Genomic DNA, 23,520 nt, shown 5'->3' with positions numbered 1-23,520 from the left:
TTGAGGGCATGAAAATTAATATACTACCATATGTAAATGACTGATGGGCTAGGAATGCAACTAATGAATGGAGGGTAACAAGTCTAGAATGATGAGCAAAAAATCTCATCAAAGCAGCAACAAATCACACCCATATGAGTGTGCCTCTGAGGGAGTTGCCTGAAGGGCAACAAGGCTTAGATGATTCTTCCCTTATACCAAATGTTGCCATTCCTTTGTGTAAGTTTTTTTATTTTTGATTTGGATTAGTCATTATGGAAAATGTTTCAGGTTCTTGGCATACTTGCCTCATATTTCATCCAACCATTCAAGAACTACAATCGATTCCCCTTTCTCCGTTTTTTCTTTGGTTTAATTTTTTTCAAGTCCTCTTTTTTTTTATAGATGAGTGTCTTGCTCTTAGGACTTGAAATGGGGGGTGGAAAGGGGGACGGGCAAGGGGGCATGATGAAATAGTTCCTTTCTTTTATTTATTTTGCTCCTCGCCTCTTTAGCCTTTTATTTGGCTTGATTTGACTTTTTAAGGCTTGCATTTTTTTTATTTTTCTTCTTTTGTCTAAGTTTTTTATTTTTGATTTGGATTATTCATTATGGAAAATGTTTTAGGTTCTTGGCACACTTGCCTCATATTTCATCACACCATTCAAGAACTACAATCGATCCCCCTTTCTTCATTTTTTCTTTGGTTTATTTTTTTTCAAGTCCTCTTTTTCTTTAGATGAGCGTCTTGCTCTTAGGACTTGAAATGGGGGGTGGAAAGGGGGACGGGCAAGGGGGCATGATGAAACAGTTCCTTTCTTTTATTTATTTTGCTCCTTGCCTCTTTAGCCTTTGATTTGGCTTGATTTGACTTTTTAAGGCTTGCATTTTTTTATTTTTCTTCATGATCCTTTTCTAGATAATATTTGATAAGTTAACCATAAGTTAGGGGATTATTTAGTTTTATGGGTGGATGGAAGTGTAAAAGTATTTCACAGAAAATGTTAATATGGAAGGGGTATGACTACACTACCCACCTTGACTTCTCAGTAGTACCCTTTGGTCTAGACTAAGTCACATTTATTCAGAAACAATTATGTCCCTGAAGAGTTAAAAATATTATCAAGGTAACATTTTATTAAGTTAAAAGTGATAAAACATCCATCTAATGCTAGCATCTAGTCAACAAGTTAAATCCTTAGCACCATTTCTAGGTAATGGGAGTCACACAATGGAGAATCATACCAATTATTAAGTGAAGCAACCAAGGTATCATCTAACACATCTGAGATTGAGGGCATGAGAATTAATATACCACTATGTGTAAATGATTGATGGGCATAGGAATGCAACTAATGAATGGAGAGTAACAAGTCTAGAATGATGAGCAGAAATCTCATCAAAGAAGCAACAAATCACACCCATATGAGTGTGCCTTTGAGGGAGTTGCGTGAAGGGCAACGGGGCTTAGATGGATTCTTCCCTTGTACCAAATGGGCCTATTCTTTCATCTAAATTTTTTATTTTTGATTTGGATTATTCATTATGGAAAATGTTTCAGGTTCTTGACATACTTGCCTCATATTTCATCCAACCATTCAAGAACTACAATTGAGACTGCAAATGACATTACCTCTTCATCCTTTCGTGAAAGAGCATCAACGCCTATATTGTCCTTCCCCTTTTTTGGTAGTATTTCCATATCAAAAATGGAAATTTTCTCTATCCATTTATATTTCTCTTTTGACAATGTGTTTTGTTGTAGAAGGTATTGAAGTCTATTGTAATCTGTACATATTGGGAATTTCTTCCTAGAAGATATCATTGTTTTTTAGCTGAAGCATGCATAATGGAAGGGACTCTTTTATCATACATAGGCATTAAGCATTCTCTTTTATTGAGCTTCTTACTTTCAAATACTATATGGTGGCCTTCTTTTGTTAATATTGTGAAAATCGAGGATTGCTAAATTAGGTGTTGAGGACCTACTGTTCTTCAATTCTTCAAACAAATTTTCTACTCCATCATTCCAATGAAGTAAATTTTTCTTTAAGAGATTCGTTTGTGTTGAAAAGTGTAACTAGGTTCGGTCTTCATAATGACATGTAATTGTGACTTTTGTAAATGATGTAATGAGTAAAATAAAATTATTATTGTAAGCATGCGTTTCATGAGCAAGTGATTTTATTTTAGATGGCTCCCATTGAGAGCCTTAGGATTGGTCATTAAAAGTCAAAGAGTCTATGTCATGTATGAAGAACCCTTCTTGGGCATGTATCAAAAGTATTTGAGTCAATAGGATTGTCTAGAAGCCCTCCAATGACAAGCACGAACTCTCCTCTTCATGTCGGCCTTAAGAAGATGTAGAAACTCATGTCGGCTCAGCCCATATGGAGACACATCTATTCGAGATGTCATGTCGGCTTATTTATAGAGGGAAACTACTATATATAGGTGTGATCATACTTGCATTTCCACAGTTAGATCTTCGCATATCTTTATGATTTCGGATGGCAGTAATAGAAGACAAGTTCGGACTTCTTTTGAAGTTTTGGTGATGGAATATAGTCAACAGTTCGGTGATATCTCTGAGGTTTTCATATGGTTGAAACAAAAATAAATTCGGATCTTTGGCACAGTAAGAGAATTTGGATTATTCTGAGATTTTTGAAGCGTAATCACAGTCAACCTTTTGGATATTTTCAAATGGAGAGAATAGTGATGGGCTCAGACCTCTAGTACAGTGATCAAGCAATTCAGATATTTGTTTTGGTGGATGGTTACAGTCAAGTAACTTCGGCCCTACTGGCTCTGCTTGGGCCCTAGCTGGCTTTGCGTGGCCTCTAGCTGGCTCTGCGTCCCTCTCTCCCGACTTCTGTGCTGATTCTTCCAGTACTCTCTCTGCCTCTCTGCTTCTGTATTCACTGCCCCTCAGCTGCAACTCTAGTCACTCTTTCGACTTCCTCAGCGAACCCTGCGCCAGAAAATTGAAGTCTTGATCAACTTGGTGTGTTCTCCAAGTGACCCTCAAGCCTCCTCTTGTACTTTTCTCATTGACATTTCAACGACCGAGATTAAGTCCCTAATCAACAGATAAGATTAACTCTAGCTTGATCCATGACTTTTGGACCCTTCTAACACAATTTTATATTAATTCACATTAATGTTTTATTTTCCCTAAGTTTAGACTTAGGGACTCCATTAAAAATATTAATTATTTTAATATCTCCAAACTGTTTAGAATTTGCCTAAACCATTTCTGGGTATTGGAAATCTCATGTGCTTTAGCCTCTCCACCAATTTTCGTGGCTAGAGCACATCCAATGCTACCCTAAATCGAAAACAATCTCTGCTGCCTTTTTCCAAAATATTTCTTCATTAACATTCTTTTCCAAATCTTTGCCGTTCTGTTTATGAGACCACTGGTTTTCATTCCATTCATCATTGAAAAACATCTTTTGCAAGTTTCTATGTTGGGAAAGCATAGATTGCAATGTCAAAAAATGAATTGAAAATCTAGTGATGGCAGGCCTAATAATATCCCTACCCCCTGCGCGTCTCCTCATCAGGCTCAAAATCCATGAATGATTGTACATACATTTTGTTATGCTTTTTGCATGCTCTACAATGTTCTTGACCCAATCTAATTTGCCAATATCCTAAAGCTGAGGTCTATGCAATGTGCAACACGTGGGTTCCAAAAGATGTTTTTGTGTTTTTCCTCTAACAATTTACCAACAAGAACATAGTTAGAGGCATTATCTGTGATGATTTGAACAACATTAGCCACCCCACCTCCTCAACAACCTCATCCAATAGATGAAACAACAATTGTCCATCTTTCACCCTATCAGATGCATCAACTGATTTTATAAACATGGTTCCCTGTGGGCAAAAGATAAGAAATTTTATGATAGTACAGTTCCTTTGGTCAGTCCATCCATCTAACATGATGGTACATCTTGTTTTTGCCCATGAGTTTTTGGAATCTTTCAAATACTCATCACTAGAGGAAATTTATTTTCGCAAATGAGACCCCCTTAACTCATGCATAGTAGGGCCTTTGAAGCCCTTTCCAACAACAAATATGGCATCAAACATAGGCTCATAATATGGTGAACGAGAAGCATTGAAGGGGATATCAGCATCATACCACCATCTAGCTATGTAATCACAAGCAGTCTCCCTCAATTCTTTCTTCCAAAGGTCATCTAAAGTGGGCTGCATATGAATTCTACTAGCTTGAGGACCATGTGCATCTGATGGAGAGGAGGGTGTGACAATGAAATAAATTTTGATATTCATATCACCCTTCTTTTTCATTTTACCCTTACCCTTTTTTTCTTGCATGGACTCCAAAGAGGGAGGAACATAGCAGAAGGGGTTGGATGCATTAGTACAAGGGATAGATGAAGAGCCCTCAAAATCAAAATGGGGTTGGTAGCCATCATCTGTTGTATACTCCTCTTCCTCCCAATTTCAGCCTTTATTTCTTTTTGCCTAGATTTTTCTTCCTGAAACTTCTCAAAGCTATTTAACAACTTCTTCCTAATCTTCCCAATTTGTGGTGATTCACATGGAGTAATTTGGCCTCTAATACCAGCCAAGTGTTGTTTCAGCCTATGAATGCCCCCAGGACCCTCCTTAATTTTTTTATGGCAAAATTTGCAATGCATTTGATTATCAACCATTTCAGCATATGCCCAAGCAACATCTTTCACTCTAGGAGCCATCTTTTGACTTGGAAATGAAAGGAAAAAAATCTGAAAATGAAAGCAAAAAAAATGACATTGCTTCAATGTTCATTCCTTTTACAAAAAAGAGTCTTTTCAATTTCCAGATTTGCACAAAAAATAAATAAGCAAAAACAGATTTTAGAAGTGAAAAAAAAATACCTTTAGGCACAAACCGCCTCCTCAATGTTGCTCCAACAAACCAACTCCTCAATGCTGCTCCAATGGCTGCCCAAGAAGCTCCTCACTGCTGCTCCAATGCTTGCCCAAGACTCCTCACTGCTGCTCCAAAAACAAACTCCACAACTCTTCACAAACTCCTCACAAAGTCTCACATAAATGCAATGAGATCGCTGTGAGGAAATGAGAGGGGTTGGGTAGCTTTTATAGGGTTGGGAGAGGTAAATGAACTTCAATATAACCCTAAGGCAAATTAGAATTGCCTGTGGGGTCCAATTCCCCCCCCAAAAAAATTCATTGGCCATGCTTTTGCGTCGGTGATCGAGCCGGCCAAGTTAACTCGGGCTCGGCCGAGTCGGAGTTGGCTTGACCGTTTTTTAAAACACTGGTAATTTCACATTTCAGATTCAGCTTTAGGGCTGAAGGTTCATAGGAAATAGCTCTAAAAAACCTGAAGGTTAAGGTGAAAATTTTCAATTTGCAATAAAAATTACATTCACAAGATCTCTACAGTCTAGAGGTGTGCAACATGCTTTCATGCACCAAATTCTCTTCAACATGTTTTTCAAGGTAGTTTCTCCAATGCTTCTCAACACGTGTATGGGTCCATAACAAACCTCCATGAAGTATGCTCTTCAATCGAAGCGTCCTAAAGTCAAGTATCCAACTCTAAGGTGTATGGCACATAGTCCTATTCTCTTATGGCTGTGTGCCCTCTTTGAAGTGCCTAGTGCTCATCCTAATAGATGGGTGCCTCTCCTAATTATGCACGCAATTGGATTTGCTATTGTGTGCACCAAATAGGTTAGTCATCATGCCACATAGGATAACAACATCCTAGGTAAGTGCACTATGTAAACAATTTATACAAGGTCAAATACTACTCAAACTGGGCTATCCATATGTCCATCAAGCATCACCAAAGGAGTAGGAGACCTAGTGCTCTCTTGGCTAGGTGACAACACTTTTGGAGTAAAACCCCAAAGCTAACAGATCCCTGTATTGCAAGGTTGTGCTAAAATTTTATACATTGATGATCTTACTTCCAATATTTGTCTTAGGATTTAGTAATGTTTAGCATCTTATGAGCATTCACTTGTGTTAGTCATTTTCTTCTCATGCATTTACACTTTTATGTCGATGATTATTTTTGAATAGGTGCTCTGTAAAGTTGAACTATAAGAAAGAGAAAGAAAAGGCACGCCAATTACATAAGCAAGATAAGGAGAGACAAAGACAAAGGAGGTAATTTCCCAAGCGATATAATCTTAGTTTTGTATATAATTTCATTATGTTGTAGTTTATAGTAACATACTTGTTAGTTATCCTATAATTGTAGTTGATGCTGTATGAGTTGTTATTGTTATTTGAGTTGTAGACACGATAAAGGAGACAAAAAACGGCCATATAGTGAAAGTGATGATGAAATGCACAACGAATCAGAGAGGAAGAGTAGAAGGAAAGAAATAGGTATGGTATTCTTACATATATCAGATTTCTTGATGGACACATACTATTAAATACAGAAGATGCACCATCTCTTGTACAACCACAATTTCTCTTTATATAATTTAGATGCCTTCTAAAATTATGTTTGCTATTTTCCTTATTGTCCTTATGTTCCTTTCTTCAACATATAGAACCTAAGAAGGGCAAGGCTTAGTCAACATTTATAATATTGACATAATGTTAATTTCAAGATAGTTCGAAGCCAATTGCTTATAAACTACATTAGTCATGAGAATAAAATTGAACAATAACAATAACATTGACTAGCAATTCAATTAATTGGTCTACTTTTTGTAGGTACATTCTAGATACAAAGTAGCATTCCTTGTTTGGGTTATGTTATTTGTCTTGTGTCCTTTGTTTCCAACTTTACACCTTTTTGAGGGAAAATTGTTTTTGGTTGGATGTGAAAGAGAAATCAATTTACCAAATTTGTAATATCCCGTTTTGAATTATTCTATAATCCTCCTAGATTTTTCCCCAAATTTCCTTAGAATTTTTTTTGGAATAATTTTTCCGTAAAATTTAATTAAATTCAATAGGAAAAATTTGGAGAACCCACATTTTTGTTTAAATCCACACAAGAAAAATAAGAGCCAATAATCGTAATTTCCAGATGAAATTCCACAACAAAATTCCAACCATTTTTTATTAATAAATTCTGGGGAAATTTACACAAATTATTCATGGAACTTGTTCGCAAAATTTTGCTAGTTCCCCCTTAAATCAACTCAGTGTCCTTCAAGATATTTCACTGCCCCCAATTAACTCTGCCTCTGTAATGTAATTTCCCTCGCCAAAATAGTCCTGGTTTGTTGCCAGTACATCGATCTCCCGAACCTTGGATTTTGACGATTCTAAACCCTCTCTTGTTAAGCACCAATGAGGGATCTAGTTGATCCCTCCAAATGACTAACTTAGGTGTAACTTGAAACACTGAAACTAGTTTTGATCCCTAGGGAGGATAGTTTCACCCCTGTAGATGATCCACACTCAAGGTTACAAACCCTTACACCAAGCTCAATGAGCCCATAAAATCAATTCATCAAATATCCAATCATGTCCCCCTAAATGAGCTCCTACTTTCTTTTATAGAGATGGCCATTACTAATACCATGAGTCAATAACATGGGTCATTCGAATACCTTGGGTCACTTTTTTCTCTTTTAATAAGTGACTTTATAATATTTATTTTCCTTAGTCACTTTTTAATAAATTAATTCCTTGATATTTAATATTCATTAGCCTATGGGAATTAGCTAGGCCATTGCAATCAGCATTTGGAAAAAGAGACATTACAATCCTCCCTTCCTGAAATTACTTGACCCTAAGCAATTCAAATACCAATACTAGGATCCTACACAAGTCTGCAGAATTCTTTCTTATGCAATTGTCGTATCATCTCAATCTTGACACACTCTGCCATATAAAGTTGTAGGCCATGCTCCTCAAATATTTCTACTAAGATTGGAGAGTATAGCTCCTCATGATCCCCTTCTCCAACATACTCTGCACCATCCCTCGAAATTAAGCAAGGATGCTTTGATATCCCAGATACAACTAGAAGACCCCCTGTGATAAACCATATTGTTGCTCCATAAGGGACTATTGAAAAGTGAGAATTCCTGTGGGCGCAATATGCTAGCTAGATCATTTTCCAAGCCGACTCCAAGGTACTTACATGTTTCCATATGCTCCATATATCTCAATCTGGAGAGGGCTTCTACCATGTCCCTTGACTCTTAAAGCAGCAACATAACCCCCAAATTTCTCCCTTTTGCCTCCTATGATAGAATCCTGCTGATCCAACTATTCTTGCATCTTCACCCTAAGGTTACTTTCAGGAGTTGAAATCATGGGAAAAGATATCATCCACCTGAAATACCAATTGATAATGTGATGATGAACAAGGTAGCTCCATGTTCTATCTACCACCCAATACTCTCTCCAAGAATTATCCTGTCCTGGAAGCTCTTCCCCCGTTGGCTCACCCCATACCTGTCGCTTACTCCTATCTCTGGACTGCAAGTAGCTCCCTTGTTTCACTTCATACAACTTCCTAGTGTATATATCCTCAGAAAAAAATGTTGCTATTGGTCTTCCCACAAGGTTGAGGCAACTTTGAAACAATTCTCCCATGCTTAGTTGCTCGTTGCCCTTGCAGTTTGATAATATCTAAACGACACTATCTTGGTTGTCATGTGATGAAATCATATACTCCAATGGGATCATAAGGAGACATGTAAGCTTCATCATTTAGTCAACCATCCTAAAACTATAATTGTTTGGCAGAACTGCTATCTGATCCCTGATCATACTTTCACTAAGCTTCCACTGCTACAGTTTGATATAATTACAGGCTAGAAGCCCACTGCCAGGAACCTGAGTTTTGATGCTCCTACCTTTGCTTCTACCACTACCTTCATCATCTGGTCCAGCAACCACATGTAGAAACTTTGACCTCCGGTACTCCTAGGTAAATTGTTCTTGGAATCTTTCCCCAACTAGTGGGAAATCTAATCAACAAGAATTCTTGTAAGAATGTATGATGATGGTCTCTTGGGAAGAGTTTCTACCATAATGTCATCCTCCTCCCTTCCAGTTTCACTCCCCTACTATGTCAAGTTCTGCCGATTGTTGAAATAACCCACCTAGATCCCATTGCCAAATATGGAATCCATCATCCCTAATACCTTAACACTCCTACTACGCTGAACCCTTGGCTAGAAATGTCCTCCCATAAATTCCCCATTTGATAGGGTACCAACTCATAATCTCCCTCGATTCTCACTATTGGGGACCTATGTCGTAGGAGATGCCGATTGCAACCATAACTTCTTTGGAGTCCATGACCTCGCAGAGAAGAATGTCTCTCCCATCAATAATCAACAATTCTTGAAACATATTACCATACTAACACTATGCTACTCTGATTATAACTAGAATGTCGATATGCCAAAGTCCTATCGCTTGATCCTGCATCCCAATGTGCTTGCCATCCTATAAAAGCAACTTGCAAGTTTGGGCTCCTGTTCCTTCACACTAGCCACCCATGCCACTCTTACGAGTCCTCAAACCATCTATCGACGGCCTAAAATTATGTTGTGTGGACTCTTGTTGCTGCATGTCTAGTCTATGTACGTTTGAAGAGGGCCACTCCACAACTTAGGAGTGGTTTTCTGTTGCTGCCTCACTAGAAAATCTAACTGTCCCTCAAGATTGACAAGATTGGCATTTGTCCTAGCACTCCTAACTCTCTAGTCTTTAAGCGCACTGTCTTGTTGTAGTATTGTTTCCTTTAGTGCCCTGGCTTCATTGCTAAAATGCCCATTTTAATCTCTTCCCAAGTTTGTTCTTGGTGACTAATACTTGAAAGCCTTGGTGAAGTGGTACTCTAGCCCATGCTACTAGTGTCATCCTTCTGTGTGTTGGCATTTGTAGATGACACAAATTGTGCATCACGCAAATCTTGTCAACCTTTTCTTCTTCTTTCACTATCTCTGTAATGTCCCCTTCCACTTAGGAGTCATAAGGAAGGGGGTCTGCTAGCCTAATAAAGTTCCTGTAGGCTAGGGTAGGAAAAAAATAATCAAGGGAACATGATTTGCCTAGGTGAAAACATTAAAAAGCTAAAGTGGTGAAAATGGGACAAGGGTCCTAGGTTAATGAAAAGTCACTTTAAAAATATAAAGTGAGAAAACTCATTAAAGTATTTTGTTAAAATAAAAGGGTAAAATGGTGGCAAAAGTAGCGAATGAGTTATAAAAGAGGGAAAATGAGGAGACTCTCCTCATTCTTGCTTTTTCCCATTTGAGATTTTGTTTTGTTTGGAGAACCCTTAAGGAAGAGTCTAGGATTTTTGGGAAACTCTCATTGATGTTTGCTAGTTGCAGTGTTGAAAGCATACACTCTAGGTAGTTTGGGAGTGAGATCACTCAAATTTCGCCATTGTGCTTCAAAGGAGAAATATGGCAGAGATGGAGTAAGATTTCAAGGTGTTATCAATTGATTTTAAGCTTTGATTTCGTGTATTCTATATATCTTCTTCCAGGTGAAGTTTCCAAGTCAAATCTGGGACCAAGAATAGTGTTGAAGAGAGGCTGATTTCTTCCATATATTGTTGGGCGAGTTATTAGTGAGTTTGCAGGACGAGTCTATGAAGAAAGGGGTTGAGTTCTCATGTCTCACAAGGGGTCAAATCTGATGTTCCTTTGCTAGCTGAGTTGTGTTCTTAAAGGGACGAGTTTATTTACTGCATGGTTGTTCCTTTGAGGCTGTGACCATTAGCCAGGAAGGTCGAGTTATATCATTCATGGTTGTTCCTTTGAGGCTGTGACCATTAACCAGGAGGTTCGAGTTATATCATTCGTGGTTGAGTCTATTTAAGCCCAAAGGCATGTATCTCCTCATGCTAATAGGCCAAAATATATACCTCTGGTGGCTGAAAATAATGCTTACAAAAGGGGGCCGAGTTCTGGTAAATGTAGTTGATTATTAGTGGGTTGAGCTGCTGTTATATAGAGGCTGAGTACATCATTTTGGCACCCATTTGAGCTACTTAACAGATCTGTACTTGTTGGTTGAACTTTTGAAGTCTGGATGAGCTGAAGATATTCATTATTTATCAGTCCATCATTGTCATTGTGAGCCAAGTCTTCAAGCATATACATTGTATGGTCATCTACAGGCCCACTGTTATATATATATATATATATATATATATCTTTAAATTTTCTGCCTGTATCTTGCTACATCTCTTCTAGAATTGTTGTGGTTCATCTATTAGTGGTATGTATCTTCTTTAAATTTAATGCCAACAGATTTCTGAAGAGTTGTGAGTAAATCCTTGCGTGTTTTGAGCGTTGTGTATTTTATTTGAAGTTAAATATAAAAGGAAAAATGCACCTACAACAATGTGTCATCAAACGGTTAGACGAAATGTCCCACTGAAGACTTAGAAACTGTAAAGGGAAAATTTGAGATATCTCAGGAGGGTATCTTACTGTGGTATCAGAGCATGGTCTTCGACAACTGTGAGGTTTAAGGGGTAGTTTATAACAACAATTGATGAGTTTTGAAGATCACTCATAGGTCACTTATAAAAGACACTACAAGATCAAAGAGCCCACTCCAAGTTTGGAGGAAGAGGAAATTCCTGAAGCAGAAGGAGAGGAAGAAGAACCATTTGAGAAGGGTAAGACAATCACGGGAGACAAGGAGAATCAAGAGTTTAACAATTTGCTTAGTGTCCTGAATGATTTGGCTAAGGGCCAAAAGGAGATGGTGGAGTTGTTCAGGAACTTAGGAAGCAAAGGGGGTTCCACTGGAACTCCAATGGGTGAGAAACATACCAAAGATCCCAAAAATGGCAAGGGATCTAAAAATGGAGAAGCCATTCATGCATGCATAATCGTGTACAACCACTCCCACATATATAGCAGGTCATCCAGACCCAGCGTGCCACAATTACCCAGCGTGCCACAATTCCTCAATGAAACAACAACTGAACAAGTGGAGTAGAATGAGCAGGAAATTCCCTTTGGGGACTATTTGGTGGAGTATAGGAGGTTGGGGCGAGACTTCCAAGCTGCCTTGAGCTTCATAGACTTCTGCAATCTTTAGATGAAAAGCAAGCCTAATGGTGTTCAAAAGGTGATGAGGCGGAACAATGAACTCCAAAAGACACTGGGGAAAGTGTCTATTCCGTGTTTTGATGGGTCATCAAAATGCTCAGCTAGATCATGGGTCCAAATGTTGGACACCTACATTCAACTACATCAGATGACCGAGGTCGATGCCATTAAGTTGGTGTTGACGGTGCTGGAAATCCACTAACATATGGGGTCTCCCCAGTATGAAGTCCCAACTAGACCTCACACCATTTGGAGTCGGAGCCCCATTCGGATAATAGGCTCGACCACCATTATTCTTAGAGATTTTCCTTGGCTGCAATTATCAACATAAGAGATTATGCAAACAAGCAAATTGACACTGTGAGGCATACAATTGTAATGTATATAAGGTTTTTTCATGGACAGAAAACAAAGAGTGAGCCTCTAGAGGAAAAGTAATAGTACTATCGTAAAAGAGACACACAATAACATAGAAAGAATCATTAATTAACCTACAAAGTAGTTCACATGATAACCACAATCATAAAAGCCAGTGACAAATGCACATTCAACAAGATGCATGCCAAAGCCAACGAAATAGTTCATTTTCTCTAGTATGTATGAAGTTTGAACATAAACATATACTACAAACATCAAAAGAATAGTCTTACAACATCCATGATACATGCATGAAAGTGTGTCAGCTCTAAGAGCTTCATAGATTAAGTGAAAGTCCCAAGATACACAATTACATTGCTGCAACACTAGCCCTAATAGTTGAACATTTAGTCACTAATTGCTCCTCCAAAGAATGATCTTCTCTCCTATGCCAAGCTAGAGAATCCAAGGTGAAAAGTCCTTTGCTTGAGCTATGAGGGTGTATTTATAACAAATGAGGTGACTCTCCACCTCCCTTGTGACTCTTGACCTTCCCTCATGACTCTTGAGTTCCCATGTGAATTTTCAAATTCCTATGTGACCTTTGAGCTTCTACACGAATTTAGAACTTTCTAGTGACTTTTCACATTCCATGTGGGACCCTTGGGTTTCCACACATTTTACATTTTCTCATTTTGGAAAAATACAAAATTACATTCCACCAATAATGTGGGAAAATACATGGGATCAAGCAACACTCTTGTGTTGACACTTTGAATGACCATAGCTTGGTGATTGCGACATGAGACTTGATGACAATTGATGTGAGGTTCCTTTCTCTGCTGCTATGTCTTCAACTCTTGATGATTGATCTATGATGTGACTCATCTTCACCCTCCAAAGGGTCTGGATGAGTGTTGGAACTATTACCACTCAGACTAGCTAGGGGCCTAAGGGGGGAGTGGGGGTGGATCCCTAAAGGGAAAATGCTAGGCCAATGGCAACAAATGGAGGCTTAGCTCACTGTCACCTCAGCTAAGGCTCCCTTCCATTTAAGGACTTTCATCGATGGGAGGAGACCCGGTATTAATAGAGTCACTAATGAAGGATAAATCAACGGATATAAGTGACCCAAATGAATCCATTTCCCAAAAGACGTGGAAGGATTGAACTTGCTTACTTTCTAGGCAAGGTACTATGTGTTCTAGGGGAAGGAAGAGAGGATTTGAGGGTTAGGTTTATGGGATAAGACTTGTGAAGGAGTTTTCCAATCCCTAAAATCCTTGTTAGAATTGGTATCCCAAATGGTTCTTCAATAATGGTTTTTCAATGGAGTGGGACCACGTGGGGCCAAGTGGACCCAATCTAGGGTATGAGGAAGGAATGTAGCAATCAATGATATCATTACCTTGGACAAGGTGGGGAGAGGATAAAAAAAAATATAATTAGTCAAAGATGTTTTGACCCTGGGAAGTGCTAGCCTTGGGGATGGTAGGGCAAGTTTTGGTCCCGGAGCTAGGGCTTGGCTTTTCTCCCAACTCCACCGTCGGAATGTCTTCAAATTTGGAGGAGGGCTAGAGGAAAAGACAACGCAAAGGACCCTAGGAGATCAAATTTTTTTAGTGGCTAGCTTGTCAGGAAATTGATGCCCTAGGCACCCCAATGTGGCTAGACTTGGGAGAAGGTGAAAGAATAAGAGTTTTGGTGACCACCCTTGGTAGATCAGTGCCTTAATCCTTGGGAGAATGGAGTCTATGTTGATTTTGTGTAAGATTTCTTGGTTCCCAGTCAAGGAGGCCTCAAAATTACTTCACAAACCCTCTAGGTCAAGTGGAAACAATCTTGCAGCTTTTATATTTCAAATGCACAAGAGGAATGGCCTATCAAAATCAAATTTTACCCCTAGGAGATTTCGCTCACACTACATGGTCCATACATGGATAGAGCACTATAATAGAGACAATTCCACAATATTAAGCAATAACTACATTGTTAAGTTATGGTATGTTCTATGCTTATAACAGTTTACTTCTTTTTCTTATTATATTCCACCGATTAGCAATCACATGTACATAAAATAAAGTGCAGATAGAACATTAAACGATCGACAGAAAACAAGCCAAGACAAGAGACACAAGATGTGGCGGCTAGCCAGGGACAAACCCCACAATGTGTGGGGAAACCCTTTGATCAAATCTTCTTTTATCTTCAATAATTCAGCAGAGAGAAATAGTACAATAAATCTGATTCATATCAGCAGTAGCAAACCCTAGATCAGTAGCATCAGCATTAGCGGCTTCATTATCAAACTAGGGCAGTCGATATCTTGCAAATCGTTCATCGGATTGACTTCATTCCACCACCAAAAGTTGCGGCTTTCAGAGGAGGTTCAGATGAACCTACAACGCAGTTCCAAAGAGGAGATCTTCTATGCCACGCAAGTCAATCTTTACTTCTATAGTTGCAGCTTCAAATTCAACAGCTTCCGGCTTCACATGTGTGAGAGAGAGAGACCCATTTCAACGCAGTAGAGAAGAGACTCATATCTGCACAGTAGAGAGAGAGAGATGTGATGAGATGAGTGAGTCTAAATGAAGAAAAGTCCTCTTATATTTATACACAACGTTGGTGGGTGAATAGATGCGAATGTTGGGCTTCTGAGCCTACATGAGTTGTAGGTCGGCTTGATAATAATTCCATAATCAAAATAAATTCATATCTCCATGAATACTTATCGGAATCGGATGATCTTTATATCAATCCTACACCTCTCGACGAGAGGAATCTAATAAAAATATTATCAGCCATGAATAAGATGACCCACATGAAGCTTTGCCCTGGTTGCCAATTTTAACACTCCCTCTCAACCATGGAGAACTTCATCTGCAATCTGTCTATCGGTCGTTACTATTCATCCATCAAATGCACTGCCTTGTACAGCCTGACCCTTGCCCTGCTCTGCTCTATTTTGCCTGTTCTGCTTTGTCTTGTTCTGCCCTGCACTGATCTGAACTGTTTTGTTCTGTTTTGCTCTGCTCTTGCATTGTTCTGTTCTACTCTGCTTTTGTCCGAATTATGAAGAAGAAGAAATGATCGAGGATGTATCATACTGACTCAAAGTCAGTCTCAGAGTATGTACCACTGGTCCCAGACCAGTCTCAACCAACCCAAAGTCAGCGTCATAGCGAGTACAACTCCAATGGTCCTAGACCAATATCATCCTACACTGACTCAAAGTCAGTCTCAGAGTATGTACCACTGATCCCAGACCAGTCTCAACCGACCCGAAGTCAGCGTCATAGTATGGTACAACTCCTACCGCTGGTCCCAGACCAGTATCATTGATCCCAGATCAATGGAGGTCATCCTAGCGTAGGGAGTACGGTAGTTACAACGATGCGTCCATCGGTACTACTATGGTCCCTAACTTCATTTCCCTGCTCATTGATCAGATGAAAGGTACTTCCCATGAGTCCCAGACTACATGGGTAGGATGCCTCGACAGGAGAACTAATCAATCCTATCCTCACAGGAGAACACATCAATCTTGCTACAATTGCCATGGAGAACACATCAATCCAGGCCTCACAGGAGAACACATCAATCCTGCTACAATAGCCATGGAGAACACATCAATCCAGGCTGCCATGGAGAACACATCAATCCAGGCCTCACAGGAGAACTAAGCATCCTGCTACACAGGAGAGCGAATCATCCTGTTCGACAAGAGAGCGAATCATCTTGTCCCACAAGAGAGCGAATCATCTTGTTCCAGTGTGCACTACCAGGGGAGGGTGAGTCACCCTGTGGTCATATGATGCTCCAGTAGGAACCGCAAGCCCTCAGAGCTCCCAGAGCTCAATGTATGCAACATGCAGGACCCTTGTACAAGGGTTTCTTGCCGACTCCAAGTCGTTTGGGAAAATCACAGATTAGATCTTTCCTCGGTGTATCAACCTATACATCATCTTAATGCGATGGAGCATCCTTGCTCATCAAATTACCATATCCCAGATGATGTCTATCTGCTGGAGCAATGGACGAATACGGGATTCCTCAATAATCGAATCCCACCTCTGGTTGTTATAGAGAATCACAGTGGTATCCAATGTAAATCCAAACAGCTCACTGAAGAGCTTTCTCAACCAGACTGCCTCACACGAGGTCATGCTAGCAACAATATATCCTGCTTTGGCGGTGCTCAAAGCCACCGACTTCTGCTTCCTGCTCATCCATGATATCGAAGCAAATCCCAAGGTGAAACAGCACCCGGAAGTGCTCTTGCGGTCCACCACACTGCCTGCCCAATCAACATCAGTATATCCAAGTAGTCTCACATCTCCGGCAGTGTATCTTAATCCATGAGAGATTGTGTCCTGAAGACATCTCAGAAGATTCTTGGCATCAATCCAGTGAGGCTCAACCAAATATGAGCTCACAATGCTAATTGCAAAACATATGTTCGGACGAAGGTTCACCAAGAACATCAATGCGAATGAGTTTTTGAAACTCAGAGGCATTTCCCAAGTCTGGTCCGACATCACTACCATATAACTTCTAAAAGTTAAGATCCTCGAGGTAGTCACAGGCTTGCAGTCCATCATACCGAATCTTTCCAATATATTTACCACATATTTTCCTTGAGATAGGAAAATTTCCCTTGGCTTCTGCCACACTTCAAGTCCTTGGTCCTTCATTTCAAATTCAGAAGCCATCTCCCTCTTACATTTGTGAATGAGAAGGTCTGCACTTGTTAGAAAGAGGTCATCCACATACAACACCAGTATGAGAGGCTTGTCATCTTCAACCTTAAAGTAAAGGTTAGGATCGACTTCACTCCTAGTGAATCCCAGCTTCATCAAGTAGCTATCGATCCTCTCATACCATGCTCGGGGTGCTTGCTTCAGCCCATAGAGAGCTTTCTTCAACCTGCATACATGAGATTTTCGATCATAAATCTCAAATCCTTCGGGTTGCTCCACATAGACCTCTTCTTTGATCGAGCCGTGCAAGAACGCAGTCTTGACATCCATCTGATGTAGGTTCCATCCTTGTGAAGCGGCAAGGGCTATGATCGAGTGGATGGTCGTATATCTGGCAACAGGTGCAAATATCTCATCATAGTCTATACCTTCCTTTTAGGAGAAACAAAACGAGCCTTATACTTTTCCGTGCTTCCATCTGTTGCATGCTTTATCTTGTAAAGCCATTTGGAAGTAACAACAGTTTTGTCCTGGGGTCTGGGAACTACTTCCCAAACATCATTCTTTATGATAGACTCATATTCTTCGGTCATAGCATCCTTCCATACTTGATGCTTGACAGCATCTGAGAATGACGAAGGCTCATTTTGTATGATCGTGCTCATGATGGTCAGGTATCCTTGATACCTATTAGGTTTCTTACTTTCACAAAAGGTTCCTCGGGGTACAACATGTCCTTCAGCATCATCAACTAGGGCCCTAAGACATGAAGGCCTCTTCCTAGAAGAGGAAGGCTCATGTGGAGGAGGATCAATCGGATCCATGGGTTCTTCTACATCAGGCATTGATTCATCAGCCTTTTCTTTCGGTTCCCTGCTGTCGGCTTCTTGAGAGCTACTCACAGTCAGCAGATTATCCACCTTGCTGAGAGCCATATCTTCGTCAAAGGTGACATCATGACTACTTACGACTTCCCTTTGACCGGCTACATAGATTCTATAGCCTTTAGTATTTTCACCATAGCCCACAAAAATTCCCTTCTTTCCAGATGCACCCAATTTATTTCTTTTCTCTTTCGGCACATGAAAATATACAGGGCTTCCAAAAATTCTAAAATGAGAAACATCAGGTTTCTTACCGGTGAACTTTTCTTCAGGAGTCTTGGAACCGAATGCTTGATGAGGGCATCGATTTTATACATATATAGTGGTGATTGTAGTTTCAGCCCATAGAAACTTTGGAAGTCTTTGATCATGTAGCATGGCCCGGACAGCTTCCATCATCGTGTGGTTCTTCCTTCCCACCACACCATTCTGCCCAGGGGTATGTGGTGTAGTAGTCTCCCTCTTAATGCCAACCTCAGGTATGCCTGAGTAAACCAATAGTAATATATCGGAGGTCTTGCTTTGGCTTGAGGGGAATGGTCCCCGTTTGAGCTTTCCTTTGGCACATCCCGGACATACACCTTCTCTACTTGGAATTCGGGCATCCCTATTACCATCTGTCTTACATCGGGTAGAGCTTTGTAATGAAGGTGGGCAAACCTCCGATGCCAAAGTTCAGACTAAAGAGTTGTGTCACAAGACATGACACTTAGCGGACTTCCATCGACCTGATATAATGAATCAACACTAAACCCAAGAGTAAAGGCATCTTTAACATTATTTTTCCATATACATACCTTGCCATTGCTGAAGGTTACCTTGTAGCCTCTGTCTTCCATTGCCAAGATGGACACTAGGTTCCTTTTTGAGGTCAGGTGCATTTAATACATCCTAGAATTTCTAGCCTTCTTGAATGCTTGTCCTCTTCCTTGATTCCCAGCTCTCCTCTTACCTTTGCTGTTGAATTTTCCATTCCTTCGATTACCGTGAGAGGGATTTTGATCATCGTCACGGTGAGAGTCCTTTCTATCAGGGCATTCCCTTGCATAGTGACCTGCTTTATTGCAAATGAAACATCGTCCTTTTCTTCCACCCTTAAATCCAGCCTTTCTTTTCGATTTAGACCCAGAATTATTTCTTTTCTTAGCATGAGAAGAAAAAGCAGCAGGAGGACCTTTAGGCAAGGGCATTTCTTGCTCTTCTACCCTTGTTTGTTCTTGAATGCATCTAGCCATTAATTCCTTGAAACTAGGAATTACATTATTGTTTAGAAGAGTAGTCCTGAACACATACCATTCAGATGGTAATCCTCCGAGAGTTGTGAGTGCCATTTCTCTATCAGTAATGGTTTCCCCAATAGATAGGAGATCGTTCTTGATCTCGGTGATTCTTAAGAAGTATGCTTGCATACTTTCATCTTTACCCTTCTTGATTTCCCTCAACTTATTTCTAAGAAACAAAACTTGATTTGCATCATTAACTTTAAATAAACTCATCAGTCTGTCGTAGATTTCCTTGGAGGTGTCTAGATCAGAGATGTAGGACACCAAGTGCTTGTCGATAGAGTCCCGGATGATCTTCTATTTTGACTTCTTCGATTTTCCATTTGTTCCATGCAGCAGCGGATGCATTTGATGGAGGCTCAATAATATTGCCTCTTACATGGTCCAACATTCCTTGATCTTCAAGGGTTAGATCGATAGACATCTTCCATCCGTGATAGTCAGCTTTCTCACGGAGCTTGTCTTCGGCAGGAAAGAGTGTTGAGGACCCCATAGTTCTTTTAGAATAGCCTTGCCAATCTTCTCTTCGGTGATTGCTCTTGCTCTTGCTTGGGCTTTGTCTTCACCTCAGCTCTGATACCATGTTAAGTTATGGTATGTTCTATGCTTATAACAGTTTACTTCTTTTTCTTATTATATTCCACCGATTAGCAATCACATGTACATAAAGTAAAGCGCAGATAGAACATTAAACGATCGACAGAAAACAAGCCAAGACAAGAGACACAAGATGTGGCGGCTAGCCAGGGACAAACCCCACAATGTGTGGGGAAACCCTTTGATCAAATCTTCTTTTATCTTCAATAATTCAGTAGAGAGAAATAGTACAATAAATCTGATTCATATCAGCAGTAGCAAACCCTAGATCAGTAGCATCAACATTAGCGGCTTCATTATCAAACTAGGGCAGATCATATCTCACAAACCGACCGTCGGATTGACTTCATTCCACCACCAAAAGTTTCGGCTTCCAAAGGAGGTTCAGATGAACCTACAGCGCAGTTCAGATGAGGAGATCTTCTAGGCCACGCAAGTCAATCTTTACTTCTGCAGTTGCAGCTTCAGTTTCAGCAGTTTCTGGCTTCAAACTAGGGCAGTCGATATCCTGCAAACCGTTCATCGGATTGACTTCATTCCACCACCAAAAGTTGCGGCTTTCAGAGGAGGTTCAGATGAACCTACAACGCAGTTCCAAAGAGGAGATCTTCTATGTCACGCAAGTCAATCTTTACTTCTGCAGTTGCAGCTTCAAATTCAACAGCTTCCGGCTTCACATGTGTGAGAGAGAGAGACCCATTTCAGCGCAATAGAGAAGAGACTCATATCTGTGCAGTAGAGAGAGAGAGATGTGATAAGATGAGTGAGTCTAAATGAGGAAAAGTCTTCTTATATTTATACACAACGTTGGTGGGTGAATAGATGCGACTGTTGGGCTTCTGAGCCTACATGAGTTGTAGGTCGGCTTGATAATAATTCCATAATCAAAATAAATTCATATCTCCATGAATACTTATCGGGATCGGATGATCTTTATATCAATCCTACACCTCTCGACGAGAGGAATCTAATAAAAATATTATCAGCCATGAATAAGATGACCCACATGAAGTTTTGCCCTGGTTGCCAATTTTAACATACATGTAGCAATTAGCCCTAAAACAATGAAAATCCCAATCCAACATATATGAAAAGAGTAACAAGAATAACATCAAAATTCCGTACTTACATGTAGTAGAGTATATCCAACCATTCACAAATGACAAAAGAGAAGCTCCAAGAGAAGATAGACCAATAACCATACATCAAAATACATCTACAAAAGCTCCAATTCATCCTCCAGAAAAAGTGTGAAATTCTCTAAAGAGAGAGAGATCCAATCAAAAGTGATGATGAGAAATGATCTCACCTCACTTGTATTTATACACATCTAAGGAGTTTGAATTAGCCTCCTTGGCCTACATAAGCCCCAAAAATAAAATAATGTGCTAATAATACAACTTTTGGTGACAAGCCCACCAAACTAGCTCATGAATGAAAAGATAAGCCTCTCAAGAGGTCAAATAATAATCTATGCATGTCGTAGGGCCCTCTAAGAGGCCTAATGAGGTCCATGGGTGCCACAATGAAGAGAATGACCCTCAAAAGCAGTGGACAAGGGGGTGGCCCCTTGTAATAACCTATGGTGCTCCAAATGACAGCTGGGGCACACAAGTGTCCTCACGGGTCTCCAAACAAATCATAGATGCCTGTAAGTCACCCTCAGTGGCTAGGGTGATGGTGTAGGTGATGCCACATCATCGTGGAAGTCCTGGATCATCTGCCAAGTGTGTGGTGTAGATCCGGGGTCAGCTGGGCATGATGGATCAAGTGCGTCCTCCTCATCCAATAAGTGAACCATGAGCAATCTCGGAATGGCTATGGGGATCCATGGAGTGCAATTTGTTGTTGTGGAGGCCCATGGCTCTCAACACTTACCCTACATGTGCCAATGTAGCCCTCTGGAGGATTAGGACCCTGTATAGGGAGACCAAACCCCAAGTGGAAACCATCTGCAATGCTGCATAACGTTCCAATGCGTCCCCTAGCCTTCCAGTACAACAAGTCATTAGAGAAATTGAGTAAATGAGTTTACCTAATCATGGACCATAGGTGGGGACTTCATAATGGCCTACCCTTCCATAATGGGCTTCGAGATGTGCCAATGTCTCCTAAACTCCAAATGGGTTAACCAAGCACCCTATTAGGTGGTTTCTACCTCTAAAGGGGATAATATAGTCAAGGTACATCTGTCAAAAGGTGGTGGCATGTGACAGATAGGTGAATGAAGTAGGGGATGAGAAGGGGCAGCCTTGGGTCACATGCTGGGGTACAAGGGTAGCTAATAAGAGGGAAGCCCACACTTTGGGTTTATAATGTGTAGGAGGGAGCAATCGTGGTACATGAGGTGCCTTGGCCTTGGTTTTTCCACCCTTCTTTATATGCCTTTTGCCTTTTATGATTTTCTTTGATTAACTGCTCGGGGCTCAAGGGGTTAGAGCATGATGTGTAAGATATATCAGTGGAATCCCCCTTTTAAGGTGGGGCAGTTCATCGCCCAGTAGGGGTTGGGACAATCATTGGTTCCTATATGATGAAAAAGGCTCATAGAACATGTAGGAACCAGGGTGATGGCCATGATAATGGGGTAGAGCTCATGTATTGGCTTTTGTCCACGTGCTAAAATGTTTTTGTCCCAACCATCTTTTGCATTTTGTGGTACTTTTCTTGTTGAATGTTTTGATATATGCTTTTAACTTTCTTTTCAGCTGCATCAACCTTTGGGCTTCAGTCCAGGCCATGAGCCAAGGTGGGGGCAATGGGAAGGGGCAAGCTAACCCTATGTGGACCCAAGCAAGAAAAATGATGGATAGGGTAATAATGAGTGAAAAGAGGGTAATATAAGCGGATAAGAGAGTGGGACCACACAACCAAAATCAGGGTTTCTCGTGAAATACCATCCCTGAAACCAAATGGTCAGTAAAAGAGATCCCATGGCACTAGAATCCAAGGTTAATTCCTAAAAATTGTCTAGGGGACAGATGCACAGACCTAACCCATTCTTTACGCTGAATCCCCCCATTAATGCATGCCCAGAAGTGTCCATGATAAGCAAACTACAGTACTTAATTTCCAAATGACATGTCATACCTTTAGATTTAGGAGGCCCACCTTTAAACATACGATCATGGTAGATGGACGAGCGACCACATGGCTAGCTCAGGTGGTGGAGAAATGGCATAATGAGCTAGTTGATGGCTGCAAGGGGTTGCTAGCTACCAGCTGAGGACCATCTTGGAGAAATTTTTTCTCCCAGGGATATTACCCACAAAATGGTGGGTAATAGGAACCTTCCAAGATTCCTTTACTCCTGCATGATAGCAACATTGTGACTCATCTCCACAAGTATCCTTGTACCCTCTTCTTGCTAACCTCCTTAAGCATCATCTTGCCAAGATAGGGTGATAACACCTGCAAATAAAGTTCCCTTATGACAAGACAACATCAATCCCATAATCACCTATTCTATCTATGTTCATTCATGTAACAAGTTGATTGTGATGGGACATTGCGCAAGGGCTTGAGAGAAAGGGTCTAGGAATTGTATAGTTGAGCACTGCAGGGCCCAAGGGATGACCATGTTGTCCACTAGAACTGCGCAATGCGTAATAAGGGAAGGCTCATCAATGTTCTACGCAATGGTCAAGTACAGTTAGCAAGAG

The 23,520-nt window shown here is 40.4% G+C and overlaps 1 protein-coding gene across 3 annotated transcripts in view; it reads left to right on the top strand.

Moving 5' to 3' along the window:
- LOC149153342 (folate-sensitive fragile site protein) overlaps nt 1-23,520 on the top strand; it is a 320,620-nt gene that overhangs the window by 245,911 nt on the left and 51,189 nt on the right. For all 3 annotated transcript variants that reach the window (XM_089439784.1, XM_089439786.1, XM_089439785.1), the window contains 2 exons: nt 6,051-6,137; nt 6,271-6,362. In XM_089439784.1, coding sequence (XP_089295910.1) covers nt 6,051-6,137; nt 6,271-6,362 — 179 coding nt within the window. The remainder of the gene's footprint in view (nt 1-6,050; nt 6,138-6,270; nt 6,363-23,520) is intronic.

The sequence above is a fragment of the Pinus tabuliformis genome, chromosome 9 (assembly GCF_031772625.1).
Source record: "Pinus tabuliformis cultivar Carrire ecotype Pingquan chromosome 9, CPIR1, whole genome shotgun sequence".
Lineage (NCBI taxonomy): Eukaryota > Viridiplantae > Streptophyta > Pinopsida > Pinales > Pinaceae > Pinus > Pinus tabuliformis.
The sequence above is the reverse complement of the archived record's forward strand: the minus strand, read 5'-3'. Positions and strand labels throughout refer to the sequence as shown.